Here is a 27,421-nt window from a genome sequence, read left to right as displayed (position 1 = left end):
AGGACTCGAGGAGGGGGTGCTGCTCTCCTGCCCCTCAGGGAACAGCCTGGGTGTGTTCACTGTCCCCAGCCCGTGTCACAGCTCGGGTGACAATGGCCAAAATGAACAATCACAGGGAAAACTGGCACTTCCTGGAGCTCTGTGCAGTAGCACAGCTCCAACGAGGTCAGAGTGATCCTGTCTGCCAGAATGGGATCTCCATCTCTCTGGTGGGAGTCTTGGAGTGGTTTGGATGGAAAGAGGCATTAAGGACCATCCCATCCCACCCCTGCCGTGGCAGGGACACCTCCCACTGTCCCAGGGTGCTCCAAGCTCTGTCCAGCCTGGCCTTGGGCACTTCCAGGGGTGCAGGGGCAGCCACAGCTGCTCTGAGCACCTGTACCAGGGCCTCAGCCCCCTCTCAGCAAAGAATTTCCTCTTAATAAACAATCTAAATGTACCTTCCTTCAGCTAAAGCCATCCCCTGTGTCCTGTCCCTCCATCCCTTGTCCCCAGTCCCTCTCCAGCTCTCCTGAAGCCCCTTCAGGCCCTGCAAGGGGCTCTGAGCTCTCCCTGGAGCTTCTCCTCTCCAGGAGAACATTCCCAGCTCTCCCAGGCTGGCTCCAGCCCTGCAGCAGCTCCAGGTCCTTGTGCTGCTGGCTCTGGGGCTGGGACCTGTGACCTGTGTGACCTTTCCTGTTGCTCCCTTCGGCTCCTGGGAACCCTCCCTGCTCACTGAGGGCTCCAGTTGTGGATGTGGGCAGAAGAAAGGTTGAGCAGGAACAGCTGGAACCATAGGGATAGCTGGGAACAGAACCCCACTCCAGGAGAAGTGTAAAACCTGGAAGAGGTCAGAACTTCACCATGAACATTCCAACAATTTCTTGTAACAACTTAAAAGATTTGCTATTTAAAGTGAACCACAGGTTTCCTTCATCTGCTGTCTGGCTTTTCCCACTGGGATAATATGAGAAATTGGAATCTAACAGCATCTGGATGAACCTGTCCTGTTACAGGGAAAATCTTTCATCCTGCAGGTATTCTGGGGTTTAGGAACTTTTCCACTAACACCAACCCGTGCTGTGTCAGTTCTGTTTCCTGCTGCTGCTGTGTTGAATAACAGTAAACTAAAAAACATATCTTTAAAAAAGAAAAAAAACTTACAAATGTCTCTTCCTTCCCCCAGCCAAGGCAGAGGAGGCCAAAGCAGCCGAGGCCGTGAGCGGGAACGACATCACAGCTCCTCCCAACAAGGAGCTGCCCCCCAGCCCCGAGAAGAAGACCAAGGTAGGAGCTGTTCCCTGCTCCCATCTCTGCTCCCACGGGTTTCATTTGCCAGCTTTTCTGCTTCCTCAGCTGTGCCAGCCCCTGTTCTGTTTTCTGAGCTGCATCTTGGGAGCCCTTTCCCTGCAGCAAACCCATCCAGTTCGGAGCTGCCAACGGCCCAGCCCGTGGCAGACTTTGATAAAAGTGTGGAAACTTCATTTCAGTGAATTCCCTGGCTGGTGCAGTGACTGTACGAGTAGCAAACACGTAGTAAATGTGTAGTAACCCCTGTGCTCAGCGATACTCTGCGAGTTGTTCCCAGCACGTTCCTGTGCACGCAGAGCCCTGCTCGGGCCCCTCTGGCTTTGGAGCTGTGCTCTCAGGAGCTCCCAGCACCAGCAGAGTCCCCCCGAGTGTCCCCAGGAGGGCTGGGGGGGCCGGGGGCTCTGTCCCCTCGAGGCCCTGCCCGTGTGACCACGGGAGCTGATCCCATGGGGATTTGGAGCTCGCAATCCCTGCGTGCCCGTAATTGGAAAGCCACGGCCTGTGGATTGCACGTAGCCCTGGATGCCAGGAGCACCCAATTACTAATCCAGCTTTACCAGCCATTCCTTCTGTTGCTTTCCATGCTGCTGAAATAAATAAATCCTGTTGGTTTGATAATAATTCTGAAATTTCTGGCTGAAATAATTCCTGTTGGAATTGAATGGCAGAACCCCCTCAGCCCCAGAGGCTGCTTCATTTCGGTCTTTGTTGCACTCAGAAAACAGAAATATTATTATTATTATTATTATTATTATTATTATTATTATTATTATTATTTTCCTTTAAAATATCACTTTTCTGTTGTTGCAGCTCAGTGTTTTGGTTTACAATGCGCTATTTTTTGTTGTATTTCTTTGGTTTTATCCTGGATTTTGCTTTTTGGCCCAACCCTAAAGCCTGCTGCATCCACCTCCACCGCAAAGCCGGCGGCAGCGAAAGCCAAGCCCTCGGCCACCACCAGCCCCAAGCGGCCGAGCTCGGCCACCCCGGGCACAAACAAAAAGCCCACGAGCCCAACTGCAGCTCCTACTCCAGGCAGCACCTCCAAACGCCCCGGCACCAGCAGCACCCGTCCCTCCACCCTAACTCCAAAAGAGACTAAACCAAAGGTAAGAACTGCCTGGCAGGGCAGATCCCCAGCCCTCACCACGGGGCAGGGCAGAATTCCCGTGCTAGGCTGAGATCAGGAGTGGGACTCGGTGTGTTGGGAGCTGCAGGGTGCTTGGAGCAGCTTCTCAGGGATGGCATCGTGTCCCTGGCACTGAATTGTGTCACCACAGAGGAGAATTAAACCTGAGTGTAGTGCTGAGATCGTCCTGATGAGCTGCCATGAATCAGGGATCCCAGGCTGGGTTGGGTTGGGAGGGACCTCAGAGCCCACCCAGTGCCACCCCTGCCATGGCAGGGACACCTCCCACTGTCCCAGGCTGCTCCAGCCCCAATGTCCAACCTGGCCTTGGGCACTGCCAGGGATCCAAGGCAGCCACAGCCTGGGAAATCCATCCCAGTCCCTCCCCACCCTCCCAGCCAGGAATCCCTTCTGTGTTCAACTCCTAAATCCAGACAAGAGCATGGGAAGCCTGACTGGAGACCTTTGATATAAATATTGAAGAAAAACAAATCCACGTGAATGCTCCGTATTTCCCACCAATGGTCATTTTATGATGTCTGGTCACTGCAGAACTGCACAGAGAGGACTGATAACACTTAGAAAACTCTGGAGATTTGTAACTCCCCAAAAGAGAGGATTCATTGAAATGTTGCATCTTCCAGATAAGCAGGGAATCCCCATGTGTTAGGAATGGGAGGTGTCCCTTGAATGTCCCCTGTTTTAACTTGTGATCTTAGAGAGTAGAGGAATTCAGGTTTAAAAGGGAACATCAAAATCTATTTCAGAAGCTTTCATTCATGGCTGAATACCACCACTCCTGCTGTATTTAGCTCAAGTTACTACATTTGAGTGTCTTTTAGAACTAACTAAAAATAACAGAAGGCAAATGAAAGCCCAGGTGTAAATCTGCGCTTTTCCCTGAGCTGGTGACTTCGGCTTGGTTCAAGTTTTTGTATCATTCTGAATCCCTTCTTGATAAAATAATATTTATTCCCATGCATTAATTCAGTATTTTCATACCTCAGAGATCAGGCAGTTGACAAACAAGTGCCCGACCAGGGACAGCAGGAAAGAGTTTTCCAAGTGAAGGATGAGCCGTGGACCCCTGATTCTCATGTCCAGACTGTTTAAACAAATTGCAGCTTAGGGAGCATTGCTGCTCCTGGAGGATGGGAATCTCTCCCAGGAGCATTGCTGGTGTTCTGATGGTTCCATTTTATCCAGAAATCAAAACCTCCTTCCCAGCTGGAGAGGCCTCCACACATCAGAGCTGAGCCAGCCCTGGGTGGGAGCTGCTCCTCCGCAGGGTCCGTGCTCCGTGTCCTGCCCTCCACACCATCACTCGCTTCTGCACGTCTTAATTATATTTTAATTGCATTATGACCTTTCAGCAGCGCCAGGCTTAATTAAGTGTTGAAGAATGTCAGGGATTCCTGTTCATTCAGCCTCTCCTGGCACTTCCCCTCACGCTGAGCGCGGTGTTTGCCGCCGCCGTTCCGGCCGCTCTGACGCCGCCCGTTCCCTTGCAGGTCGCGGATGCGAAGCCCGCGGAGAAGAGAACCTCCCTCTCCAAGCCTCCATCCTCCACCACTCCCAAAACTCCTTCCAGGAGCTCCTCTGCTGCTCCCCGGACCACGGCGCCGTCGCCGGTGACGGCAGCGGCCGCTGCCAAAACCACGGCGGCCGCTCCTCCCAAGAGGCCGACGTGTGAGTGCTCCCTCCTTTCCCTGGGAAGAATCCGTCCTTCAGCAGCTGCAGGCTCCTGGCTGAGCAGCACCAGGGGCTCTGCACAGCTCCCTGACAGGAGGGGACAGCCAGGGAGCAGGGACAGGAGGAGGGGAGCAGCCACAGGCTGGGCCAGGGGAGGCTCAGGATATTGGGAATGTTCCTTCATGGGAAGGGCTCTCCAGCCCTGGCACAGCTGGTGGAGTCCCCACCTCTGGAAGTGTTCAAAAGCCACTCCATCGTTGCCTGGATTCTGACAGTAGCTCAAGTGCTCTTCTCTCCAGGGCTTCCTCTTCCAAATTCCATTCAGGGCCAATCTGGGTCAGCTCTGTGTGATCCAGGGTTAATGCAATTACTGGACACACTTGATTTAAGAGGGGGCATTCTCTTCCCTCCCTGTTTTGCCATAGGAACAGAATAAACACTAAATAAATTCTCAGGAAAGCAAATCTTAGGAAGAGGACTTGAAATACCTGAACTGGTGTGTGAAATCCAAAAGGGTTGAGCAGAAGTGGAGGTTTTTTAGTAGAGTAGGAAGAATTTGGAGCTGAAATCACATCAGCTTCATCCAAAAACTGTGTCCCATTCAGACTGCTGCTAAAGAGGGAACTTCCCATGAGTTCAACAGGAAACCCAAGCAGTGTTTTAGATAAACTAGCACTGTTCTCACTCCTTTTAATGGAGCTTGAGAGATTTAACATCAGATAAGATTATAGTTAAATCTTCTCAAGTCTTTTCAAATTACTGGGCCTCAGTGTTTTTGTCAAATTTGTCAGTAAAAGTGTGAAGTGACACAGATTGGTTTGAATCCAAAGCATGGATTCCTATCCCAGCTTTCCCAAAAGAATTGTCATGTTTTATCCATGGGATGGATTCAGCCTGATGGACATCCCAGACTTCATGCTCTGGGGGAAAATCTAATTAATCAAGTGTAGAGAAGGTGTTGCACATTCCAAGAACCACATGTCCTGTCTGATCCCGTGGACAGCCTGGTAAAACTCATTTTGTGTGGTCTTGGAGGCAAATGGGAGCCCGGGAATGCAGGATCTGTTCTAATGAGTTGGGCTCATTCCTGCTGCCACAAACAAAGGAGTGCTTGCTGCTGACATCTGAAAGGAGATGGAGGCAGCGATGCAGAACTGCAGGGAGCTGTTCCAAGAGGCAGGATGTGCAGGGGAAGAGCTGTGGCACCAGGAACGTGGTGGGACCCTGCCAGAGCACAGGCAGGGCCCTGGGGTGAGGGAGGATGAGGTCAGCTGAGGGACTCCATGGGGAGGCTGAGAAATCTGGATCTGGGTCTGGAATTGCACAGGGAAGGCAGGAATGGGAAGAGCACGGGGTCCTGTGCTGGGTGAGGTGGAAGCAGGGGTGGGACAGAGGGTGGAAGGTGCCCTGGGGCCTTAAGAGAACCACAATGAGCCCAGCACTCAGGCTTGGGTTGGGTTGGGTTTGGTTGGGTTTGGTTTGGTTTGGTTTGGTTGGGTTTGGTTTGATTGGGTTTGGTTTGGTTGGGTTGGGTTTGGTTGGGTTTGGTTGGGTTTGGTTTGGTTGGGTTGGGTTGGGTTTAGTTTGGTTTGCTGTGGTTTGGTTTGGGTGAGATGTGGGTGGGGACACCTGGAGCTCTTGGGGTCACAGCTCGGATCAGCTCCTTTAGAGGAGGGGACAGCCAGGGGGGTCGGCCTCTGCTCCAGGGAGCCGGGACAGGAGGAGAGGGAACGGCCTCAGGCTGGGCCAGGGGAGCCTCAGGGTGAATATTGGGAATGTTCCTCATGGAAAAGGTGGTCAGGCCTTGGAATGGGCTGAGCAGGGCAGTGGTGGAGTCCCCCTCCCCGGAGAAATTTCAGAGTCACGTGGATGTGGCACTTGGGGACATGGTCAGTGGTGGGGAACAGTTGTACTGGATGGCCTGGCAGGGCTTTTCCAACCATAGTTATTCCATGGATTTAGTTTCTCATGACACAGTGTTGAGCCAGAGAATAAGTTTGGGGAGGAGATGGTGTTTGTGGCTGAAGATGCCCTTTCAGGACAGCTGCTGGTGCTTTTCTCGTGCCAGGCACTCGGTGCCTTGAGCTGCCATCAAGTTTCAGTCGTTGTCTCACATGAAATGGGTCTGTAAAGGCCAGGTTTGACATTACATAGTTTCACTTTTTCAGGTATTTTCAGGTCAGTCATTTTCTCTGCTAAAGGAGAGCCGTGGGTTATATGGGGATTGATATTTTGATTTTTAATTTTATTTCTTCATTAGTTTTTGTCCCCCTGTGGAAATGACTTTAATGTTTGCACAAGACCACGCTCAGCCCTTCAGATCAGGCACAGATCAAAGTCTGTCACACAGGCCATTGTCCCAGGGGCTTTGTCTGGGTTTTCAGCACCTCAAATTCATACAGACAGAAGTGTTCAGCATTTGGCTCCCCACTGACACCAGCAGACAAAACATCTCTGTATATTAATGTAACATAATATTCCTCTGCCTTTTACATAAACCCAAGTCTGTTCTGTCCATGCAGTTTCCCCAATTAAAGTTGTGGTCTCGAGGAATGAAATTAGGTTGGTTTGCCAGCCCCTTGTTTGAAGTGTTTGCTATTAATTATGTATCCATCCTTTAGGCCTTATTAAATTATCCAAATGGGTTTCACCTCATTAGCTGGAATCTTATCTGGGGTGTTTAATTGAATGCTTTTAGCAAAGTCAGGGTGGAATGATCCAGACTAACTTGGCCTGTAGTTATCTGCCTCTTCCCCTTGGTCTTTTTGGTATTGATATTCCATAAAGGACCCTGACAGCTGCTGGAGTGTATCTAAAAATCTCAGACTTAATGAAAATTAAATATTTAAAAATTAGGGTTTTCGTAATTTCTAACTTGGGTCTTTTCCATTTATTATTTCTTTTCAATGTTGCCTTCCTTTGGCTGTTGAAATGAAGCAGATTTTGCCCAAACCTGCTCATCAGTGATAGTAAAAGCCCTAGAATTTCATTATCAAAGAGTTCCTTAAAATAAAGTCTCATTTGTATTTTTCAGTCCGTGGTTTTTGCCTTGATCAATTTGGTGTTTGGTTTTCTCCTGCTTGGAGAAGTGTGGCTGCATCCCTGGTTTAGAGTGTCCTCTGTGCAGTGTAATCAGGTCATGGTCGTTGGGCTTTGCCCAAAGGCAGCTCAGTTTAGGGATTGATTTTTGGGTGTATACAATTAAAATAGGAGCCAAAATATGGGCAGTAACTCCTGTGCAAGAAAATTGGCACGGGGTAGGACTGGTCTGGCAATGAGAGCAAGGTTGGGCAAGGACAAATGTGGGGCTGCTTTTGTTCCTTTTTAAAGAAAGGAAGTGTTTTGGGGTGGGTTTTCTTGCTGGGTTGGGGTTTTTTTAAGAAATGAAGGTGGGGCAGGATTAAAATACTCCCAGTGAGTGCTGGATTCAGGAAGTTAGTGTGAGTTAAAATGCAGCCCTTGCCCAGGTGTGTGGTGTCAGCGAGCGAGGATCCTTTCACGTGGATTGGTGCTTTGGCTGCCAAACACGAGGGGGTTCTGGTGCCAGCAGGAGCTCCCCAGGCAGGTGCTCATGCAGAGGAGTGAATGCCTGGGCTGGTTCCAGGCTGGAATGCTGCAGGGATGCTCCCCTGACCCCTGTGTTTGTGTTGGCAGCCATCAAGACGGACGCGAAGCCGGCAGATGCCAAGAAAACCCCTGCAAAGTCTCCCACAGGTAACTGCTCACTTCCCACCTCACCTGGACTCACAGAAAACCTTCCTGGGAAACCCTGCCAGGCCATCGAGCCCACCCATCCCCAGCACTGCCATGGCCACCCCTGACCATGTCCCCAGGTGCCACATCCACATGGATGTCACATCCCTCCAGTGATGGGAGCTCCACCACTGCCCTGGGCAGCTGTGCCAGGGCTGGACAGCCCTTTCCAGGAAGGAATATTCCCAATATCCCACCTGAACCTCCCCTTGCACAGCCTGAGGCTGTTTCCTCAGTCTGAATCAAATCCCCTTTGTCTGGGGCTGGGGTCATTAAGGGGTCCCTGTACATCTCTGGGAAGGGGGGTGTCCCAGGCCGGGTTGGATGGGGCTTGGAGCACCCTGGGACAGTGGAAGGTGTCCCTGCCACAGCAGGGGTGGGATGAGCTGATCTTCGAGGTGCCAGCCCGTGCTGGGGCTGTGTGACTGAGGCATTTCCTGTAACTGACCCCTGTTCTCCCCTTCCCTGCACACTCCTGCCATCCCACAGCGGATCCCAGCCGCCCCAAGAGCGCCGCCGGCAGCGCCACCAAGAGCAGCGCCACCACTCCTTCCACCACGGCCTCCGGCGTGCCCGGGGCGGCCACCAGCCGGCCCAAGGCCAAAGCCACGGCCCCCAAAGCCGCCACGGCCTCCACGGTGTCGGCGGACGCCAAGAGAGCCCCGGGCAAGGCCGCGGGCAGCAAAGGCAGCGGCGCCGTCGCCCCCCGAGCGCCGCGCCCGGCCAGCGCCGCCGGGCCCGACCTGCGCAACGTGCGCTCCAAGATCGGCTCCACCGACAACATCAAGCACCAGCCCGGCGGAGGCAAGGTGAGCCCTGCTCTGCCCGCTCTGCCCTGCTGCTCTGCCGGGCTGGTGGCTGTGTCCTCACTGCTCTCTCGAGCTCCTCGCTGGGGTCCTGCTTGGGCACGGGGATCAGAGCAGAGCCAGCCCTGCTCGGGAGCAGCCGCAGGAGCCCAGAGCCCCGCTGCTGCTCTCCCGCCCTAGGGCCTGGCACAGAGCACCCTGTGCACCGCTTAGTCTTGTCCATATTCCAGCCCTTTGCCCTTGAGTCGAGGAGCTGAGTCTGCTGAATGCTGCAGAAGGTGGAATAGTGCACCAGGGTGAGGCAAATCCGGATTCCACAGCACCTTTCCCGTGCCCAGCTCGTCAGGCCCGAAGCTGACCTGAAATGAGTCTTCTGGGACCACCCGTGGTGGGCACGAGGAGAGGGCAGTGCTGGAAAACCATTACCAGAGATAAAACCTGGGGCTCTCACTGCCTCTTAATGCCCTTAGGTGGCACTTCCACCATCAGCATCTCCCACGGGAAGGACAAAGGTGGGATCCACCCTGTGCAGAACCACAGAGCCCTGATTAGCTGTTGTGTAAGCCCAGCCTTGGCCTGGCCACGTGCGTTAGCAGCAGCCAGAGGGCTGTGATTCCCCCCCAGTGGGACACAGATCTTTCCATTCTCTTTGCTGCAGCTCTGTGGTGCTGAATAACCCGGCCCAGAACTTTAATCTGCTGCCAAGGGAGCACGTTCCATGCTGGGAAAGCTTTAATCTGCTCTCAGGCACATTAAAGTCAAGGGCACTCCTGGCTGGGTGTTGTGTGTCCCAGACAGCATCGATACAGCATGGATTTATCCTCAGAGTCAGCAGTGTCCTGGCTGTGCAGCAGCACAGCACAGCCCTCATTGTGCCAGCTCAGGGGACTTTCATTTGCATTTAATTGCACTGTCCTTGATTTTCTAAATATTTTCACAGAGTTATTAAATCCTAACAATTGCCTTGTTAAGCAAATTGTCCTTTTTGTAGTCCTGTTTACACTGAGCTGTTTTTAGAGGCTGAGAATGTTGTAGTGTTGGAGTTTTTTTGTTCACTGGTCTGTAGGTTAGTGAAATACGAGATTTATGCTGAGCCACCCCCAAAAATGCAGGTCCTGCTGCACTTCCCTGCATCTAAACTAGCAAAACAATGGATATCCTCAGGTAGTTGCTGAATTTTTATGAAACCTGTAAATTTTCCTTCAATGCTCTGCTCAGCTGGGCTCTCTGGGTGCACCTGCCTTTTGGTAGATAAAAACTAAAGGAGCTGTTGAGCTCCAAGGCTGAGTGCAGTGTGGCTCTGGGTGGGAATCTGAGCTGGGAGCTCGGGGTGTGTGTCCAGCAGAGCTCTCAGAGCCCCAGAGCAGCCCTGGGTGTCTGCACCTCCCAGACCTGCACCACGTCCTCCATGTGAAGGAGCTGGTCCTGCGCTGCTGTTGGGCTCCCCAGCAGTTTGGCTGGATTTTTTTGGCAGGATCATTGTCCTGGGGGCTCTTGGATCCTGAGGAAGGGCACCAGGAGCTTTTTGAGAAGTGAATCCTTGCTCTGTACCCCCAGGGTGCCCGCTGCACCCGGGCTGGGCACTGCTGTGCCCTCGGTGTCACCGTTCCTGGGCATGGGATTATCCTTGGCCTGGGAATGAGGGCATGCAGGGAGTTCTCCTGGGTCACCTGCTGCACCAGGTTTATCCGTGTTCCCATGCTCCTGCCCACACTTCTGCTTTTGCTGGTTGAAATCATCCCTTTGTCTCCATCCAGGGGAAAGTAGAGAAAAGGCCAGAGTCAGCCGCCGCCGCGCCCAGCTCTGAGCCCAGCGCGGGCACTAAAGTGGCTCCTAAAGTGGCAGCAAAAGAGGGGGTCCCCAAACAGCCCAATGGGAAAGTGAGTTGCTTTCACACTTTTCTCTGGGGGAGATGAAGGAAAACGTTTCCATTTTGAGTCACTGTCCCTCCTCTCCAGCTGTCCTGCTCTCTCCTGTCAGTGGCACTGTTCCTTGCACAGACACTTCCCCTTCTCTCCTGTGCACCCCGAGATGTTCCCAGGGAAACTCCTCCAGGGAGGGACCTTCTCCACTCCTGCTGGAAAGGTTTCCAGAGCAGAGTCCTCTTGTTTCACTGCCAGGCTAATACAGGCTTAACTTGGAGTCAGAGTAAACCCAGTTCCTCACACACAGAACCAGTTTGTAACGAGGCAGAGAGGCTGAGTTCACAGCTGCTTCTTTTAGGACTGCAGAATTTGTAGGAATTCACATCTTTGCTGCAATGTTCCCAACCCAGTTGTACCAAAACTCTGTAACTCCATGCCTTAGGCCATCACCACTGGATGGGTTACTCCAGAGTACAAGTGGATGGCATGAGGTGGGAGTGCCACAGTTTAATTCCAGTATTATCAGGCAGGAATGGTCAGGAATGAACAGGATTTGTACCTCTAGGGAGTCAGTGGAGCTCCCCACACTCCATGGCACAGGTATGTTCCCAGAGCTGCTGTTCCCGAATCCAGCCTTTCAGACCTGGCTGAGGAGCTCTGGGAACCTGCCCAGGTGAGAGTGTTGGGTGATCCCTGCTGTGCTCCAAGCTTGTCACCTCTTGTAGGAACCAGGATCCAGCTGGGGCCTGCTTGTGCTGTGGTAAATAACTCAGCTCCAGACTAAACCTGTGCTGTAACTAACCTTTGTAAACACTGGTGTCTAACCCAGTTTCTGCTGTGAGTAGAGCTCACCTAAACCACTCCTCTTGCATTTAAAAATCACAGAATCACTGAGGCTGGAGAAGCCTCTGAGATCATGGAGTCCAACCATCCCCCAGCACTGCCAAGCCACCACCAGCCACATTCTCACACCCTTAAATCTGAGTCAGTGTGAAGAAGAAACCATTTCATTAACCTGACTCATCTGAGATCATTCAACTGAAGGAGTGACCACCTTCAATAGAAAAATGTTTCTCAGACCCAGCTGTACTGCCCAGGGCTTTGGAGGGACATTGTCCAGGGCTGGAGCCAGTCCAGGTGTGGCCATGGAGCAGCTCACAGCGTGCTGGAATGGTGGCTCCCAGGCCTGGCTCTCCCTGCTCTGGCCAGCTGTCCCTGGAGACCTCCCAGGAGGCTCCTGGGGCATGGAGAGTCCCATCCCACCTGGCTCTCCCTGCTCCAGGGAGGTTCCCAGGCCCTGGACAGTCCCATCCCACCCTCTGGGCTGGCTCTCCCTGCTGCAGGGAGGTTGCCAGACCGTGGACAGTCCCATCCCACCCTCTCCTGTTCCAGGGAGGTTTCCAGGGCCATGGACAGTCCCATGTCACCCTCTGGGCTGGCTCTCCCTGCTGCAGGGAGGTTTCCAGGGCCATGGACAGTCCCATCTCACCCTCTGGGCTGGCTCTCCCTGCTGCAGGGAGGTTTCCAGGGCCCTGGACAGTCCCATCCCACCCTCTGGGCTGGCTCTCCCTGCTGCAGGGAGGTTGCCAGGGCCATGGACAGTCCCATCTCACCCTCTGGGCTGGCTCTCCCTGCTGCAGGGAGGTTGCCAGGCCCTGGCAGTCCCAGCCCAGCCCAGCCCAGGGCTCTGCAGGGTCCCCAGGAGCTGTCCCCGCGGTGCTCCCAGCCTGGCACTAACACTGTCTGTGCAGCTCCTGTCCTTCACTCTCTCTCACTCTCCTCCTCGGTGGCTTCCCCCAGCACTGGGTCGAGCTCCACGGGGTCCCTGGTGCCCCAGGAGCCCCTGGGGCTCTGCAGAATGACAACTCTAACCAGTCCTCTTCCCTTGTGTTGTTTTCCGTTCTGTGACGTTCCAGGTCCAGATAGTCTCCAAAAAAGCGAACTACAGCCATGTTCAGTCCAAGTGTGGTTCCAAGGACAATATTAAGCATGTCCCTGGAGGTGGGAATGTAAGTATGGGTCTGGGCAAGCTGTCTGTCTGCTAACTCCTTCTCTCTGCTCTGGTGGGTGTGCCAGCCTCAGCAGCGCTCTGCTGGAGGCAGGAGCCGTGGCAGAGCCCCAGGGCTCCTGGAGACACCTCAGCCTGCAGGATTGCTGCATTTCTCTGGGGTTCAGGCTGGACCTGTGGGTTTTGTTTCAGTGTGCAGCTGCACCTGGGCTGCTCCTGCTTCCTGGGCTGGCTGTGACCAACCTCGGGGTGGGGACGTGGCTGAGCCTGGGACCGAGCTCACTGGGGGTTCCCTCAGCCCCTCCTCACCCCCTGAGCTGCCTGCATTTCCCAGAGCAGATCCTTTATGGCCTGGCAGTGCCTGTTACTCTGCCCTGGCTCACAGGGCCAGCTGGAGCCACACTCATTCACTCCTTGTTTCATAAAGGGGACTTTGGAGCAAGCAAAGACTCTGGGACTTAACCTTTGAGCTGAGATTAATTTCTAAATTTAAAGGCTGCTGGTATCTTTGGCAGCAGGGCTGAGCTTATTAAAATAGAAAGTTCATCTGGTGGTGTCTGCAGCTTGGTTTGGGGTGCTGGGTGCTCCAAGTGCCTGCCAGGCAAGCCAGGTTCACTGTCCAGACCCTAGAGGCTGGGAGAGCACCAGCATGGTCTGGGGGCTCATTCACTGGGGCAGATCTGTGCTGCCCTGACAAACCTGGGCTCCTGGCACAGGACAGGTTCAGGAATGCAAAGTTTGGGTGGCTTCAAAGACACCAAAGGACCTGAGCCCAAGGAAATTTGTTCCAGAGGTGTTTAAATATCCTGGGTTCCCAAGGAGCTGTCACATCTGGTGAGATGCCCAGGGTGTCTGGTCAGAGCCTGGTGCAGTGACACAAACCCTGCTCAGGACCTGCCTGTGGAGCCAGCTGGGGGCCACTTCTCCTGGGAAATGCATGTCCAGCTGGCTGAACCTCTGCATGACTGATTTTTCCACAAATCTTTGCAAGTGACAGCCAAATGTGTGTTCCTAACAACTGGTTCCCTCCAGGCTGCTTGCCAGGGTGGCCAGAGGCAGATGCTGAAGTCACACCTATGCCACGGAACCCAGGCTGCCTTCCCACGTCCCTGCTGCCCTCCTGTCTGGGCATTTGGGATTTGTGGTTCTCTCTGCTGTTTCCATGATTTACACCGTGTTCATGGGAGTGTTTCCCCTGGAAATGCTCCCACAGCATACCTGCAGGTGCTGGCCTCGAGCCCTGGTGTCCATGAGGAGCCCTCAGGGGGTTTTCAGCTCTGTTTCTATTCCTGCTGCCTGTTCCACCTTTGCTGTCCCCCAGCCTGTCCCAGACTTGGTGGCAGAAGTGCCTTTGGCCACGCTGGTGACAGTTCTGGAGCAGCTGGTGGCATTTCCCTGTCCATGCACTCCAAGGAGCTGTGTTTTATAAAGCACTTCAGTTTTGCCACCTTTACCCTGTTCAGCCTTTCAGGAGCCTCACAAGTGCCTTTCCTGTTCTTTCAGGCTGCCAGAAATGGGGCTGGAACGTGGGGGATCTTTCCTTGCCTGATTAGCTGTGTCAGTGAAGTGTCCTTCTGCTCATGAATCAGCCTCCTGTCCTTCCCTCTGCAGTGCCAGGCATTCCCAGCCCTGGGGACAGCTGTGTCCCTGCTTTCTTCTCCTCTTCTCCTCTCCCACACTCTCCTTTCCCCACTGCACTTTTGCTCCTTGCTCAGCTGCTTAAGCAGCTCTTCATTCTGCATCTTCTGAGCCAAGAGCTCATTTCCAGGCTCCAAATGCTCCCAGAGCAGCTCCAGGCAAGCATTCCCAGCCCTCCAGCATAGGATGTGAGTTCTCAGTGTGTCTTCCCAAAATTCATTTTTTATTTTTATTTTGTTCATGTTTGTATCTTCCCACACCCTTTGGAGCACTGTGATTTTAGTGGCCTCTTCCAAGATGTTTTCTTGCTCAGGTAGTTGTGATGATCACTTCTGATAGAATTCCCAGTGTTTAATTCCCAGGTGGGTCTGTCTGGAAGGTCTCTTCTGGTCTGTGCCTTCAGTTAGAGCTTTTAGGAATCCTGTGGACAAGAGTGTTGTGGTTTAGAAACAATTCCTGATTGAACTTTAGAGTTGCTCTGGTGGAAGTGATGGACATGGAATGGTTTGGGTTGGAAAGGACCTTAGAGATGATTGAGTCCCACCCCTGCCGTGGCAGGGACACCTTCCCCTGTCCCAGGCTGCTCCCAGCCCTGCCCAGCCTGGCCTGGGACACTGCAGGGATGGACAGTGTCCTGCCACCCCACCCCAGTGGCTCCAGGCTGGTCTCTGCTCAGGTGCCCATTTTGCCCTCTACCCAAGGAGATCATTTCCTCTCCATGCCAAGATTCCCCAAAAGCAGCAGCTGCTGTTGCTGCTCACCAGAAATACCTCGCCACAAACACAGTTCAGTTCCTGGGGAAGAGGTTTGGATGGCTTTTTGTTGAGTATTTCCCACTCTCAGAACCAATGAGGTTGGAAAAGAGCTCCAAGACCATCAAGTGCAACCTCTGAGCAAGCTTTCTGTTCCACAAAGCAGAACAGAGGTGGATTTTACAAAGGGCAGGCAATGTCTGTGGGTGAAGGAAGTTTGGGAAGGGAATTTGCAGTGTCCCTGTGTTCCCCTGTCCTTTGGCTTGGCTGCACTGGCACGTGGTCAGAGACACAAGAGCTGAGGCCAAACTTCCCCACCTGAGCCAAACTTCCACAGTTTATTTCTGGCACCAGAGTTTGTGTTTGGCTCTCTAAGTGCAATCCCAAGGTGCAAACCCAGCTCCTGCTGGAAGTCCCACAAACAGACCCTTCCATGAGGGAGGGACAGTTTGGATCTCAGGTCAGGAGTCACAGCTGGTAACAGACAGAAGGATTTCCAAGTGCATTCTGTGAAATAAAATTAATCTCAGTTCTGAGCAAGCAAGGACTGCTGATTAAAGCTGCAGTAACTTTACTCCTGAAAAAATGGGATCAGGGTCTGTGACTGACCTTTGGAGGGTGTCCCTGAGCTGGGGACATGGGACCTGGCAGGAGGCTGAGCTGGGCTGTCCTGCTCCCCCTGGCAGCCTCCTGGGACTCCTCCCTGGGCACACGGAGCAGGAGGATCCCTGCTGCCCTAGGAGGAGTTCTGGCAGATTCTCCTGAGAGCTCCCAGTGAACTCCCAGAGCAGCTGGTGGGCAAGGAATTCCTGTCATTGGAAAGGAAATCCTTGGGTTCCTCTGGGAACTGACCCAGAGCAGAACTGAGCCTGCAGGTTCCAGCTGCTGGCTGCTCTCACCTTGGTCTTGAGAGGGATGGATCCCTGGAGCAGTGCATTCCATCTGGGCACCATGGTCCCTCAGAGAATTCCAGGCTGCTTTGAGTGGAGGGACCTTAAGGATCATCCAGTGCCACTCCTGCCATGGCAGGGACACCTCCCACTGTCCCAGGCTGCTCCAAGAACTGTCCAACCTGGCCTTGGGCACTGCCAGGGATCCAGGGGCAGCCACAGCTGCTCTGGGTACCTGTGCCAGGGCTGCCCACCCTGCCAGGGAACAATTCCTAATTCCCATTATCCCATCCATCCCTGCCCTCTGGCAGTGGGAGCCATTCCCTGTGTCCTGTCCCTCCAGGCCTTGTCCCCAGTCCCTCTCCAGCTCTCCTGGAGCCCCTTCAGGCCCTGCAAGGGGCTCTGAGCTCTCCCTGGAGCCTTCTCCTCTCCTGGATGTGAAGGTGGAGAGCAGAGGCTGGAGCTGGTGGCACAGCCCTGACCCCAGCAGGGCTCTGTGAGGTGGCCCCAGGCCTGGTGGCACTGCCCAGGCCGTGGCCGTGTCCCCAGGCTGGCCAGGAGCCGTGTGGGGACCCTGGCAGCAGGGTTGGCTTTTATTGTCCCTGTTCAGGGCTCCTGTCCCATGGCCTGTGTGAGCTCAGCCCTGTGATGGCTCTGTCCCTCTGTCCTGCTGTCTGCCTCAGCTCTGTCCTCACTGTGCCCCCTGGCTCTGGGTGAGCCCAGGGCTGCCGCGGCCGGGAACGCCAGGCAGGATTCCTGGGGATCTGCAGGAGGAATAAGAGCAGGGACACAGGCTCACAGAGCACAGCCTGCTGCCTGACGTGCCTCCAGAGTCTGCAGGGATATCTCTGCTCAGCTGCTGCTTTTTGTCTCCCCAGGTGCAGATCCAGAACAAGAAAGTCGACCTTTCCAAAGTGTCCTCCAAGTGTGGATCTAAAGCAAATATCAAGCATAAGCCAGGTAGGAATTTTACCATTTCCTCATTTGTCTGTAAGTTCTGTCCCTTAAACACAGCCCTGGATTGGGACTGGAATAGTTTAAGGGGCTTGTTGCTTTCAGGGGATGTCCCCAGCACTTCTGGAAATTCCTAAAAATTATTCTTCCACAATTCCTGATGGTTTCATGAGCAGAGAGGGGGATTAGGAGATGTGGGATGTCCTCTTGCCTGTGAAGATAATCTACAGCTTTGACTCATTTCTGCTTTCCTGCTCATTTGAGAAGGAAAACATGGATGCTTCCACAGTCATCCAGGAAGCTTCATCCATGCTCACAGAGGCTTTGGGGCACTTGGAACACCCCAGGATGTTCACGGAACATGGAAGGGTAAAGGAAATTCCCTTCAGTTCCTCAGAGCACATAGCAGGGTCCTTTAAGCCTTGATTCCAGGGCAGCTCCTGCCTCACACGAGACCCCTGTGGCCCTCGGGTGAATTCTCTGGAATGAGTGTGGGAATCACCTGCTCCCCACTGAGAACACAGCAGGTACTCTGCCTGAATTCCTGGGAATCTCAGGTGTGTCCCCAGGCTGTGCCCAGCCCAAGGTGCTGGGGCTGGAGGCCCCTGGCCTGGCTGAGGGATGGTCACTTCAGTGCCCTTGGCTGGCCCCTGGTGCCTGGGGACACTTCCCACCCGGGAACGCTGCCGGCGGCACGAGGGACAGAGTTCAGTGCCCAGGGCTGGGAACAAGCCCCACAGGCTGCTCTTTGTCCCCTCTGGGAGTCCCCTGCAGCCTGCCCAGCCTGCCAGGTCAGAGCAGAGCAGCTCCCCTCCTGCAGGAGCCCCTCGCTCCAGCGGCTGCGAGCCTTGGGAACGAGGTGCCACGGGCGCGACCTCTGCGAGCTCAGTGCTGGGAAATAACGAGCTGGCAGTGACAATCAGTGCCTTGTGCAGGCCTGACGAAGCACAGCCACCCTGCCAGAGGCTTCAGCTGCTGCTGTGGCACCAAACCCCTTGGTTTTTCCACCGTTTGCCACACCGGGCTTCCAGAGCCTGAGGGTTTCATGATGTTGCTGGGAGGCAAAGCTGTGCTTAGCAAGACTTGAGCTGGGCTTTGGAGAAGCTGCTGGGATGTGGACTGCAGCCAGGGAAAGGTGTCCCTGTCCATGCAGGGGGGTTGGAATCATCCTTAAGATCCAGGATTCCAATCTCTGGGTTTGGGCACTGTCTGATTTGTCAGTAAAGGAGGCAGCACTGTGATCAGAGGGATGGAGCATCTCCCCTGGGAGGAAAGAGCTGGGATTGTTCAGCCTGGAGAAGAGAAGGCTTTGGGGTGACCTCACTGTGGCCTTCCAGGACCTGAAGAGAGCCAAGAAAGATGGGGAAAGATGACTTCCAAAGGCCTGGAGTGCCAGGACAAGGGGAATGGCTTCCCACTGCCACAGATGGGATCTTGGGAAGGAATTGTTCCCTGGGAGGGTGGGCAGGCCCTGGCACAGGGTGCCCAGAGCAGCTGAGGCTGCCCCTGGATCCCTGGCAGTGCCCAAGGCCAGGCTGGACACGGGCTTGGAGCAGCCTGGGACAGTCAGAGATGTCCTTGCCCATGGCAGGGGTGGCACTGGATGATCCCTTCCAACCCAGCCCATTCTGGCTTCTGTGATTAATGGGAATCCATATCTAATTCTATCTATTATATCTATATCTATATCTATATCTATATCTATATCTATATCTATATCATCTATATCTATATCATCTATATCATCTGTATCTAATTCTATCTATGGGAATCTATCTATATCTAATTCTATCTGTATCTAATTCTATCTATGGGAATCTATCTATATCTAATTCTATCTATTCTATATCTATATCTATATCTATCTGTGGGAATCTATCTATATCTAATTCTGCAATCTGTTCCATTCTGGAGAAATCTTGCTGAAATTGTGCAGGTGTGTTGGTGAGCTCCAGGTGGGGTGTGTGCCAGAGGAGCAGGAGATGCCCTGGCACTGCTGAGTGAGCTGGAGGGGCCTGGCAGGGACAGGGATGGGAGCAGTGGGAGTCAGCCTTGGAATGGCACCGGTGAGGGACAGTGGGGGTGGCATTTCACACCTCTGGTGGAGGAGGCAGCCTCAGGAGCAGATCCAGGGAGGATCTCTCCAGCCTGTCTGGATGTGCAGCATTGCCCAGGGCCCTGTTTGCTGGCACGGCTGGAAATCACCAGCTTTGGTCTTCCAGGACTTCTCCTGGGGAGAGGCTGAGCCAGTGACTGTGGAACCTGTCCTGTCCCTCCTCCAAAGGGTCCCCAGGGGCTCCTGGGTGGGACTGCTGGGGCTCCTGGGTGGGACCCCAAACTCAGCCCTGCTCCATGTCCCTGCAGGGGGAGGAGACGTCAAAATCGAGAACCAGAAGCTGAACTTCAAGGAGAAGGCCCAGGCCAAAGTGGGATCTCTGGACAACGTGGGACACTCGCCGGCCGGAGGAGCCGTCAAGGTGAGGGCAGGGATCTGGCACAGCCAGGGAATGGCTTTGGTCCACTTCTTGTCCTTCTGCTCCTGCTGTGCAGCTCCTCCACCACAGCCTGGTACAGCCTCCTTGCTTCTGGGGCCTCTGCTGTGCACCCCAGGGTGAGGCTGGAGCCTGGGTGAGGATGGAGCCCTGGATAAGGCTGGCTGGAAAGGAGAGCTGGACTCCCTCGGGGTGCCTGACCCTGCTGGGCATTCCCGAGGGCTGGCACTGCCCATCTCCATCCTTCCTCTTGGAACCTGAGAGCAGGGATCACTGCAGGCTGTGGGCCCAGCAGAGGGGCTGGCAGGGGCCTTCACCCCCAGTGAAAGCTGCTGAGATCCACGTGCTCTGTGCTGGCAGAGAGCACCTGGCAGTCTTGGGAGCATTTACAGATCCACAGAATGCCCCGAGCTGGAAGGGATCTGTCCAGCCCAGTCCTTCAGCCCTGTTTGTGTGGGGGTGAGAGCAGAGCACAGCTCTCAGGGCTGATTCATCCCCTCCCACGAGAGCACAAACTGTCCCCAGCCTCGGCTCTGCACGCTCCAGGTCTGGCTGCACCAATGGGACATCTGTGCTCAGGGAGGGGACATTCTGTCCCTGAGGGATGTGTGGGCCTGGCACAACCCCAGGGAGCTGGGAATTGTGCTCGGGGAGTCACTGGAACAACCCCAGGGAGCTGGGAACTGTGCTCAGGGAGTCACTGGAACAACCCCAGGGAGCTGGGAACTGTGCTCAGGGAGTCACTGGAAGGGACCTGTGACACCCCTGCCATGGCAGGGACACCTTCCACTACCCCAGGCTGCTGCAAGCCCCATTGTCCAGCCTGGCCTTGGGCACTGCCAGGGATCCAGCTGGATCTGGGCACCCTGTGCCAGGGCCTGCTCAGCCTCCCAGGGAACAATTCCTTCCCAATATCCATCTCCCCCTGCTCTCCTTCAGCCTGAGGCCATTCCCCCCTGTCCTGTCACTCCAGGCCCTCAGGAAAGTCCCTCTCCAAATGTGAGGTCTGAGAGGATGCTGTTTCAAACGGGCTGGTGGCTCTGGAAGCAGAGAAAACCCCTCTGGGGGCAGCCTCAGAGCTGCCAGCAGGACAGGCAGACCCAGGAGAAACCCCTCCAGGCACTGGCATCCCCTGCGTGTCCCAGCCTTGGTTTGTTTGGGGCTGTGTGTGTGCAGGAGGGGCTCAGAGCTGGGCTGAGCTGTTGTGCTAAAGCCTGGGTGCACTGGAAAGCAGCAGTGCCAGTCCTGAGGGGCAGCAGGATTTGCTCAGTCATTCCTGGCAAAGCAAGGGCAGAGGGCATGGCCACTGCTCAGGATTCTCCTGTCTCCAGCCCTGTCTGGAAACTCCATCCTGGCAAATCATGGCTCAGGGAAAGCTGGAAGGAGCTGCAGAAGCTGCTCCTGCGTTGGGAGGGATGTGGAACTTTCTGTAACAGAATTCCAGTGGATTGAGAGGCTGGTGTGTACACTGGTGCTGTTTGCTGGTGAGGGGTGCTTCCACCCAAGCTCCAGAACCTCACCTGTTCAGATTTATTGTGACTGTGGAGCGTTCCCCCTGGCCTGGCTGGCTGTGCTGGCAGTGCCTGGCAGTGCTGCTGCTGTCCCAGTGCCTTTCCAAGGGCATCTGTCACCCGTGGGATCCCCCAGGGCAGCAGACTCCCCTCCAAGGGCAGGGGCTCAGCTCTCCTGCAGGGCCAGTGACAGGTGCTGACTCCAGGTGGGATCAGCAGCTCTGGGATGAGGCCAGAGCAGGATGGGATTCTCTCTGAGCTCTCAGTCCTGGCTCATGGCTCAGCCTGGAGGGAAAAGGGGCTCCCTGGGTGAGCTTGGCCTTTCTTTGGGACCCACCAGGTGCTGGGAACACGGAATGCTGGAGTGGTTTGGGCTGGAAGGGACCCTGAGGAACACCCAGTGCCAGCCCTGCCACGGCAGAGACACCTCCCAGTGTCCCAGGCTGCTCCCAGCCCTGTCCAGCCTGGCCTGGGACACTTCAGGGATCCAGGGGCAGCCCCAGCCGCTCTGGGTGTCCCCAGGTCATGATCCGGTGTCACAGCAGTGACCCCACGCCAGCCCTCGGCCCCAGAACAGCGGGGTTTGTCCTTGGCATTCCCCGTGCCGGCTGTCCAGGCTGTGAGTCTGGCAGCTGAGCTCCGGGACCCGAGGGCACTCGGAGGAGCTCCAGGGCTCGGGGTTCCGTCAGACCCCGCAGGGCCGGCCAGGATTTGCCTTCCCAGGAGCGGAGATTGCCGCTGCCATCACCTCCCGCCCCCCTGCAGCCTTCCCCCGCCTCGCCGTCGCTCCTGACCCGTGCCCACGATTGTCATTGCAGGCGGAGGGCGGCGCGGAGCCGGCGCAGCTCCCGCCGGCGAACGGAGCGGGGCCGGGGCCGGGCGCGCTGCCCGCGGCCCCCGCGCTGCGGGAGAACGGCGTGGGGCCGGCCCTGGCCGCCCTCGGCACCGCCGACCAAAGGGAAATGCAGAGCCTCGGCACTCACATCCAAGAAACAAGTAAGTGCCGGCGGGCCCCGCCCGGGGCCGGGGGGAGGGAGCCCGGCAGCCCCCGACCGCTGCTAGCGACGTCTGCAGGGTTGTCGTGCCTTTCTTTTAATTCAGAAAATTGCCTTTTATCTTCCAGGCATCTAATGATGACATTATGGTATCGTCTTCCATTCCCCTCCTGTCCCTTGTCTCCTCCTCTCCCCGTGTCCCCTTGTCCCCGTGCCCTTGTGTCGCTGCAGATTGAGTCTCACAAGCTGACGTTCCGTGCGAAGGCCAAGGCTCGAACGGACCACGGAGCGGAAATCGTCGTCTCCAAACCCCCCACCCTTTCCAGCAGCACCTGCCCCCGGCGTAGCACCTCCGCCAGCGACAGCCTGGGCTCCGTCGCCTCCCCGTCACCGCCGCCGGCCGCGCCCTCCCAGCAAGGCTTGTGACCCCCGGCCCCGCTCCACGCCCCGGGGCCCCCAGCTTGGCTCTCTTAACCCGGCTCTGGCTTTAGGTGGGAAGGGGACGATGTTCCGCGGGCCGGGCCCCTCCGGAGCGCTCGGCCCCGCCCGGGCTGGGGTCCCTCGGCGGCCGGGCAGGGCTCCCCTCCCTCTCCGTGCCCGTCCCGCCGGCCCGGGGACTCTCGAGTGTTGTTGGTGCGCGTCGGGGCCGGCCCGAGCTGCGGCCGTGCCGAGCGGGGCAGAGCAGAGCCCTGGCTGCGGGCCGAGGCCAGGCCGAGTTAACAGGGATAAGCTGTGATCTTTCTTTCTTTCTGTCTCTTTTTTTTAACCCCTTCCCTCCTCGCCGCTTCCGTTTCTGCCGCCTGTGGGATGCTGATAAATCCCCTCCACACTCGTTAGGCTGTTTTAACTGTTGACTTGAACCTTTTATTCTTTGTGACGAAGTGTTGATGATTTATCGTGTTCGAACCCGTGCTAAGTTTCCTTTTCTCTTTCCTTCTTTTCCGACCCGTAGGAGAGTAGGGACATTTAACCGCTGCTGCCGTGCTGGCTTCTTACTGACATATCCAGCCCTTGTAACTTCTTTGTTGTTGTTTGGGGTTTTTTTCTTTTTAATATTTTAAAACGATGGAGCGAGTTCATGGGATTAAGCCATGTCCGGAAGGAAAGGCACAGGAATGTGTAAAGGGCAAACTTGCTGTGAGAGCTCAGGTGGAGCCTGTGTTGACCTGGAGATGCGTTAATTGACGCTGGAGATGTGTTAATTGATGCTGGGGAGCCCTCCCCGGGATGCCTTCTGCCGAGGTGGTTATTTATTAACGGCGCGGCCGAGCCCTGGGATTTGTCCCGTTTTTCCAGGGCCGTGGCGGGGGCAGGAGGGCGCGGGCCGGGAGTTCCGAGGCTGCAGCAGGTCCGTGGGGGTGTGGGGAGTGTCTGGGGGGGTGTGTGGTTTTTGGGGTGATGGATGGGGGACCCGAGCGAGCGCCGGGATGAGCAGGGGCAGCAGGAACGGGGACGGGCAGCGCTCATCCCGGGGGCAGCAGGGCAGGCTTGGTGCCAGGGAGTTGCAGCTCTGACTAGGAAGGAGATGTAACCACTCTTGGAGCTCCTCGTTTCAAATGACACTAAAGAAACGAAATGTAAATAAAATTAAAACAAAACAAAACGAAAAGTGTTCTTAGGTGGTCAAACTAATTTAAAGGAAAAAAAAAAATAAAAAAAGGCAAGCAGAATAACAAAACACTGGGATCAAAGAGAACTGAACCAGGCGTGTGCTAAGGGGGGCTGCTCCAGGAGGGGACAGAGGGAAGCCTGCAGCTTCTCGTGCTTGTGGGAGTATTTCTTTGGGAAGCCAACACGATAACCCAGAATCTGTATTTACACACAAAGATTCTTATTGCACTTGTATTTTTTATATTAAAGTTTGCATGGTTTCTAATAAAATGGCATTAAAATGTACTAGTTTGCATCAAAGTCGTCTGGTAGTTTCATAAGTGCTTTTTCATCTGAATACAAATTTAAACGATGCAGATTTGCACCTGAAAGGGGCGGTTATATATACCCAGAGACCTCCCAGTGCTTCCCTTCCTCCTCCTCTTCCTCCTCCTCCTCCTCCCCACCTCTCCCCTCCGCATCCCTGTGATCCCAGCCGGGGAAGGCGGCCGTGCCGTCGCTCCCTGCCCTCCCTGTGTGTCCCCGTGTGTCCCCGGCGTTCCCGGAGCAGCCACCGCCACCGGCCCTCGCTCGGAGGGAGGAGCTGGAGCCGGGCCCCGCTCCCCGGAGCCCTGTTCGTTCCCCGTGTGCCGGTATATATCACTGCCCTCCCGTGACGCTTCCTTCTTTCTTTACTGCTAAATTCTGCACACCAGCTTCAGCTCGGCAGCCTTGCCTTTGCTTTGGTCGATTTTTTTTTCCAACACTTGAACTGAGGGAAAATTAGAAGGAGAGGAGAGGAGCAGGGTGAGCCCCTCGGCAGCACGCTGAGCCTGGAGCCTGGTTCCCAGGCTGGAGCCTCCTGGGTCCCAGCCTGAGACCAGCCAGGGTGGCCTTGGCAGGGCTGGAGCCGAGCTCCAGGCTCACCGGCCGGGCAGGGGCGCTGGGAGCAGAGTTTGTGTGCTGGGCAGCAGCCGGAGACGTTCGTGGGCAACCAAAGAGGAGGTGGAGGCTGAGATGTCGCGTTCCTCTTGCTCTTCCTGGGGCACCCCAGGCCTGTGGTGGCCTGAGATGTCCCGGGATGAGTTTCCCTGGGATGCGGTTCCCAGGGATGTCCCAGGATGAGTTTCCTTGGGATGCCCCAGGATGAGGCTCCCTGGGATGTCCCAGGATGAGTTTCCCTGGGATGTCCCGGGATGAGATTCCCTGGAATGCCCTGGGATGAGTTTCCCTGGGATGTCCCGGGATGAGATTCCCTGGGATGTCCCGGGATGAGTTTCCCTGGGATGTCCCGGGATGAGTTTCCCTGGGATGTCCCGGGATGAGATTCCCGGGGTGCCCAGGTGAGGCCCCGGGCAAAGGGCGCTGGCCGCTCCCGGTTCAGGGACTGCAGGAGGAAGGCAAGTGGCAACATTGCACTTTATCTTCTGAGATTGCAAAAAGCAAACGAGCCCTGCCCCGCTGCAAAGGGACAGTGACGTCTCCTTCTCCCTGCACCACTTTTCTCCCATTTCCGATGGTTTCCCGAGCGCCGGGCGGCCCTGGCCGGGCGGTGGTGGCTGCGTGCGGTGCCCAGGCTGTCCCTGCCCAAACCCCGGCCCAGCTGAGCCCCGGCCCGTGCTTCTGTGCCACTTCTCTAACACTTGTTGTGCCTGTGTTTAGCTGATGAACTAAATCCAGATACACTAGTTTGCCGTGGTGTTTCTAGGACAGCTTCAGTTTTAATACGGATTTCTTTTTTAATTTTATTTTGAGGAAGCGGCTGTACATATTGCTAGGCTGGGAAGGAGCCGTGTGTGGTGGGAATGACTTTAGTTTCCTGTCTGGAGAGGTGGGATGAGCTGGGTACTGCTGAGACCTTAACGCTGCTGGGGAAGGGGCTGCGGGCGCCCGTGGCTCCATCGAGGGCTGGAGGCAGCAAATCCGGGGGGGAAACAGGAGCTGAGCTCTGAATGAGCTGCAGGTTGAATGTACACGTTCCTGTCCCGGGCTGGCGCCGCGGGTCCTGGCTTTGGCCGCACTGGGGGGACTCTGGGCTGGGCAGGGGCTGAGCGGGGCCAGGCGGGCGCTGCTGGCTGGCTCCGGGCAGAGCTTTGCAGAGCTCAGGGCGAGGAGCGGCGCTCCGGAGGGGCTGAGCCGCCCAAGGCCGGTGGGGAGGCGGCGGGGCCGGGGCAGGGCTGGGTGCGAGCTCCGGCCCGGCGGGGCTGCGCCTCCCCCGGCGGCAGCAGCCGGAGCCCGGCATAGCAGCGGCGGGCGCGGTTCCTTTGGGCTTTTCACACCGTTAAACGGCAGCATTCGTGGCTCCCGCTCGGCTCCCGGCCGCGAAGTGAATGTAGTTTTTCTACGCTGCCCCTCGCGCTGTCCCCGCGTAGTGTCGGTGTGCGAGAGGGCCCCGGGACCCTCGCGTGTTCGTGTTTAGGCAGAATTCCTAGGTTTTTTTGGAGCTCGGTGTCGGTGGCGTCCTCGGGGGTGACGGGGCTCCCCTGAGGGCAGCGCCGAGTCCCTGCGGAGCCGCGGCCCCGCTGAGGCCGGGCTGGGGCCCAGCACCTCCAGGCTCAGGGGAAATGTCCCTCGTGGCCCGTGGAGCCGGCGGGTGGGGCGGGAGCGGCTCCGGGCGGCAGCAGCAGCATGGAAAGGGCTCTGAGGGGGCTCTGAGGGGCTCCGGCTCTCCCTCCTCCCTCCCGCCTGCGCCCCAGCCCGGGCAGCGCCCGCTTTCCGCCCTCCCGGCACGGTCCCGAGGTCACACACGAGGCCGCCCGCCCCTCGTGCCGTGCCCCCGCCCGGCCGGCCCCGCCGTCCCTCGGTGGCACCGAGTCGGGAGCGAGCGCAGTGACCGCGGGCGGCGCGGCCGGGGACGAGGGCTCGGCCCGGAGGGCGATCCCGGCCCTTGGCTCCCTCTCGGGAAGCCACTCAACCTCTCTGCCTCAGTTTCCCCATCTGCAAAGGTGGGGGGGATTCAATTTTACCTCACCGGGCTGTTGGGAGGCGTGAGCAGCGCGTGACGTGTTCTCTAAATGTGACGTGTTATTATTATTTTGTGTCATAGGATTATTCTGCAGGGCGTGCCCGAGGAGGGGGGGACTCCGCTGTCCCTGCGCCGTGGTGGGGAGGCGAGGGCTGGGGAGGGGAGGTCAGTGCTTGGTGTGAGACAACAGCTCTGGGGGGCCGGGGCAGAGCCCCCGGCCCGGGGGGAGCCCAGCGGTTGCTTCTGCCTTTGTGTCTCCCCTGCCCGGGGGCTGTAAGAGCGTCGTCTCCTTAGCAACATTTCCTGACTTGATGTTGTGATTCTTACTATTGTAAAGGGTTGAAATAAAGCTTCTAGATGTTCCTGCTCGGGCTGGTGTGACTCTGTGGCGCGGGAGGGGCCGGGCGGGGGGCGGTGGCACGGCCCGGGGCGCCTGATGTGGTGCTGGCAGAGCGCTGAGGAGGGGCTGGAGAAATTTGGGTCTCTCTGATTTCAGCCACAGAATTCCCGTCCCTGGCTTAGCTCCTCAAGCCTGGGCTCACAGGGGAAGGGGCTTTGGGCTGACAAGGGCCCTGTGGGAGCCTCGGTGCCCGTGGCACAGCTGGAACAGCTGGCACAGTCAGAGGGTACCAGCCCCTCCCTGGGCACTCACACAGACAAAGGAAAGGTTTCCCACCCTGGCCTGCACCTGACCCGAGGCCCCAGGCAGGACTGGGAGCCAAGTTCCAGGTGCCTGTGCCTGGAGCAGCCGCTCCTCTGCCCCTCCTTGAGCGCTGCTGTGGGAACAGCCCCAGCTCCAGACACCCTCAGCTCCCCCAGACACGGGAGCACGGGGACACCCCGGCTGGCTTCCTCAGGCACGGGCAGCTCTGGGACACGCGGGGCTGCTTTCTCCAGGCACCAGCAGCACCAGGAACTGTCCCCCCAGGAGCCAGTGCCAGCCCCCTGTGCCCACAGCCACTGTCCCCTGGGGGTGGCTGGGGTCGGTGCGGGGGCACAGCATGGCCCTGCAGCCCCTCACTGCCCCAGGGCAGCTCTGCACCTCTCCCAGCAGAGAAGCAGTTGTTGCTGCTCTTCCCTGCCCAGGGAAA

At 56.4% G+C, this 27,421-nt stretch overlaps 1 protein-coding gene across 10 annotated transcripts in view; it reads left to right on the top strand.

The window, feature by feature from the left end:
* Positions 1–26,696, top strand: part of MAP4 (microtubule associated protein 4) — a 148,280-nt gene extending 121,584 nt beyond the window's left edge. For 6 of the 10 annotated variants that reach the window (XM_053979200.1, XM_053979181.1, XM_053979190.1 and 3 more), the window contains 11 exons: positions 1,166–1,266; positions 2,187–2,399; positions 3,931–4,108; positions 7,766–7,825; positions 8,354–8,673; positions 10,428–10,550; positions 12,452–12,544; positions 16,702–16,783; positions 19,142–19,254; positions 21,599–21,776; positions 21,904–21,999. In XM_053979200.1, the coding sequence (XP_053835175.1) occupies positions 1,166–1,266; positions 2,187–2,399; positions 3,931–4,108; positions 7,766–7,825; positions 8,354–8,673; positions 10,428–10,550; positions 12,452–12,544; positions 16,702–16,783; positions 19,142–19,254; positions 21,599–21,776; positions 21,904–21,911 (1,469 nt within the window). In that variant the 3' untranslated portion in view covers positions 21,912–21,999. The other 4 variants (XM_053979208.1, XM_053979226.1, XM_053979217.1 and 1 more) reach the window with 4 other exon arrangements.
* Positions 26,697–27,421: the final 725 nt, after the last annotated feature.

The sequence above is a fragment of the Vidua macroura genome, chromosome 1 (assembly GCF_024509145.1).
Source record: "Vidua macroura isolate BioBank_ID:100142 chromosome 1, ASM2450914v1, whole genome shotgun sequence".
In the NCBI taxonomy this organism is placed as follows: Eukaryota; Metazoa; Chordata; class Aves; order Passeriformes; family Viduidae; genus Vidua; species Vidua macroura.
This window is presented reverse-complemented; position numbering and strand designations above follow the sequence as displayed.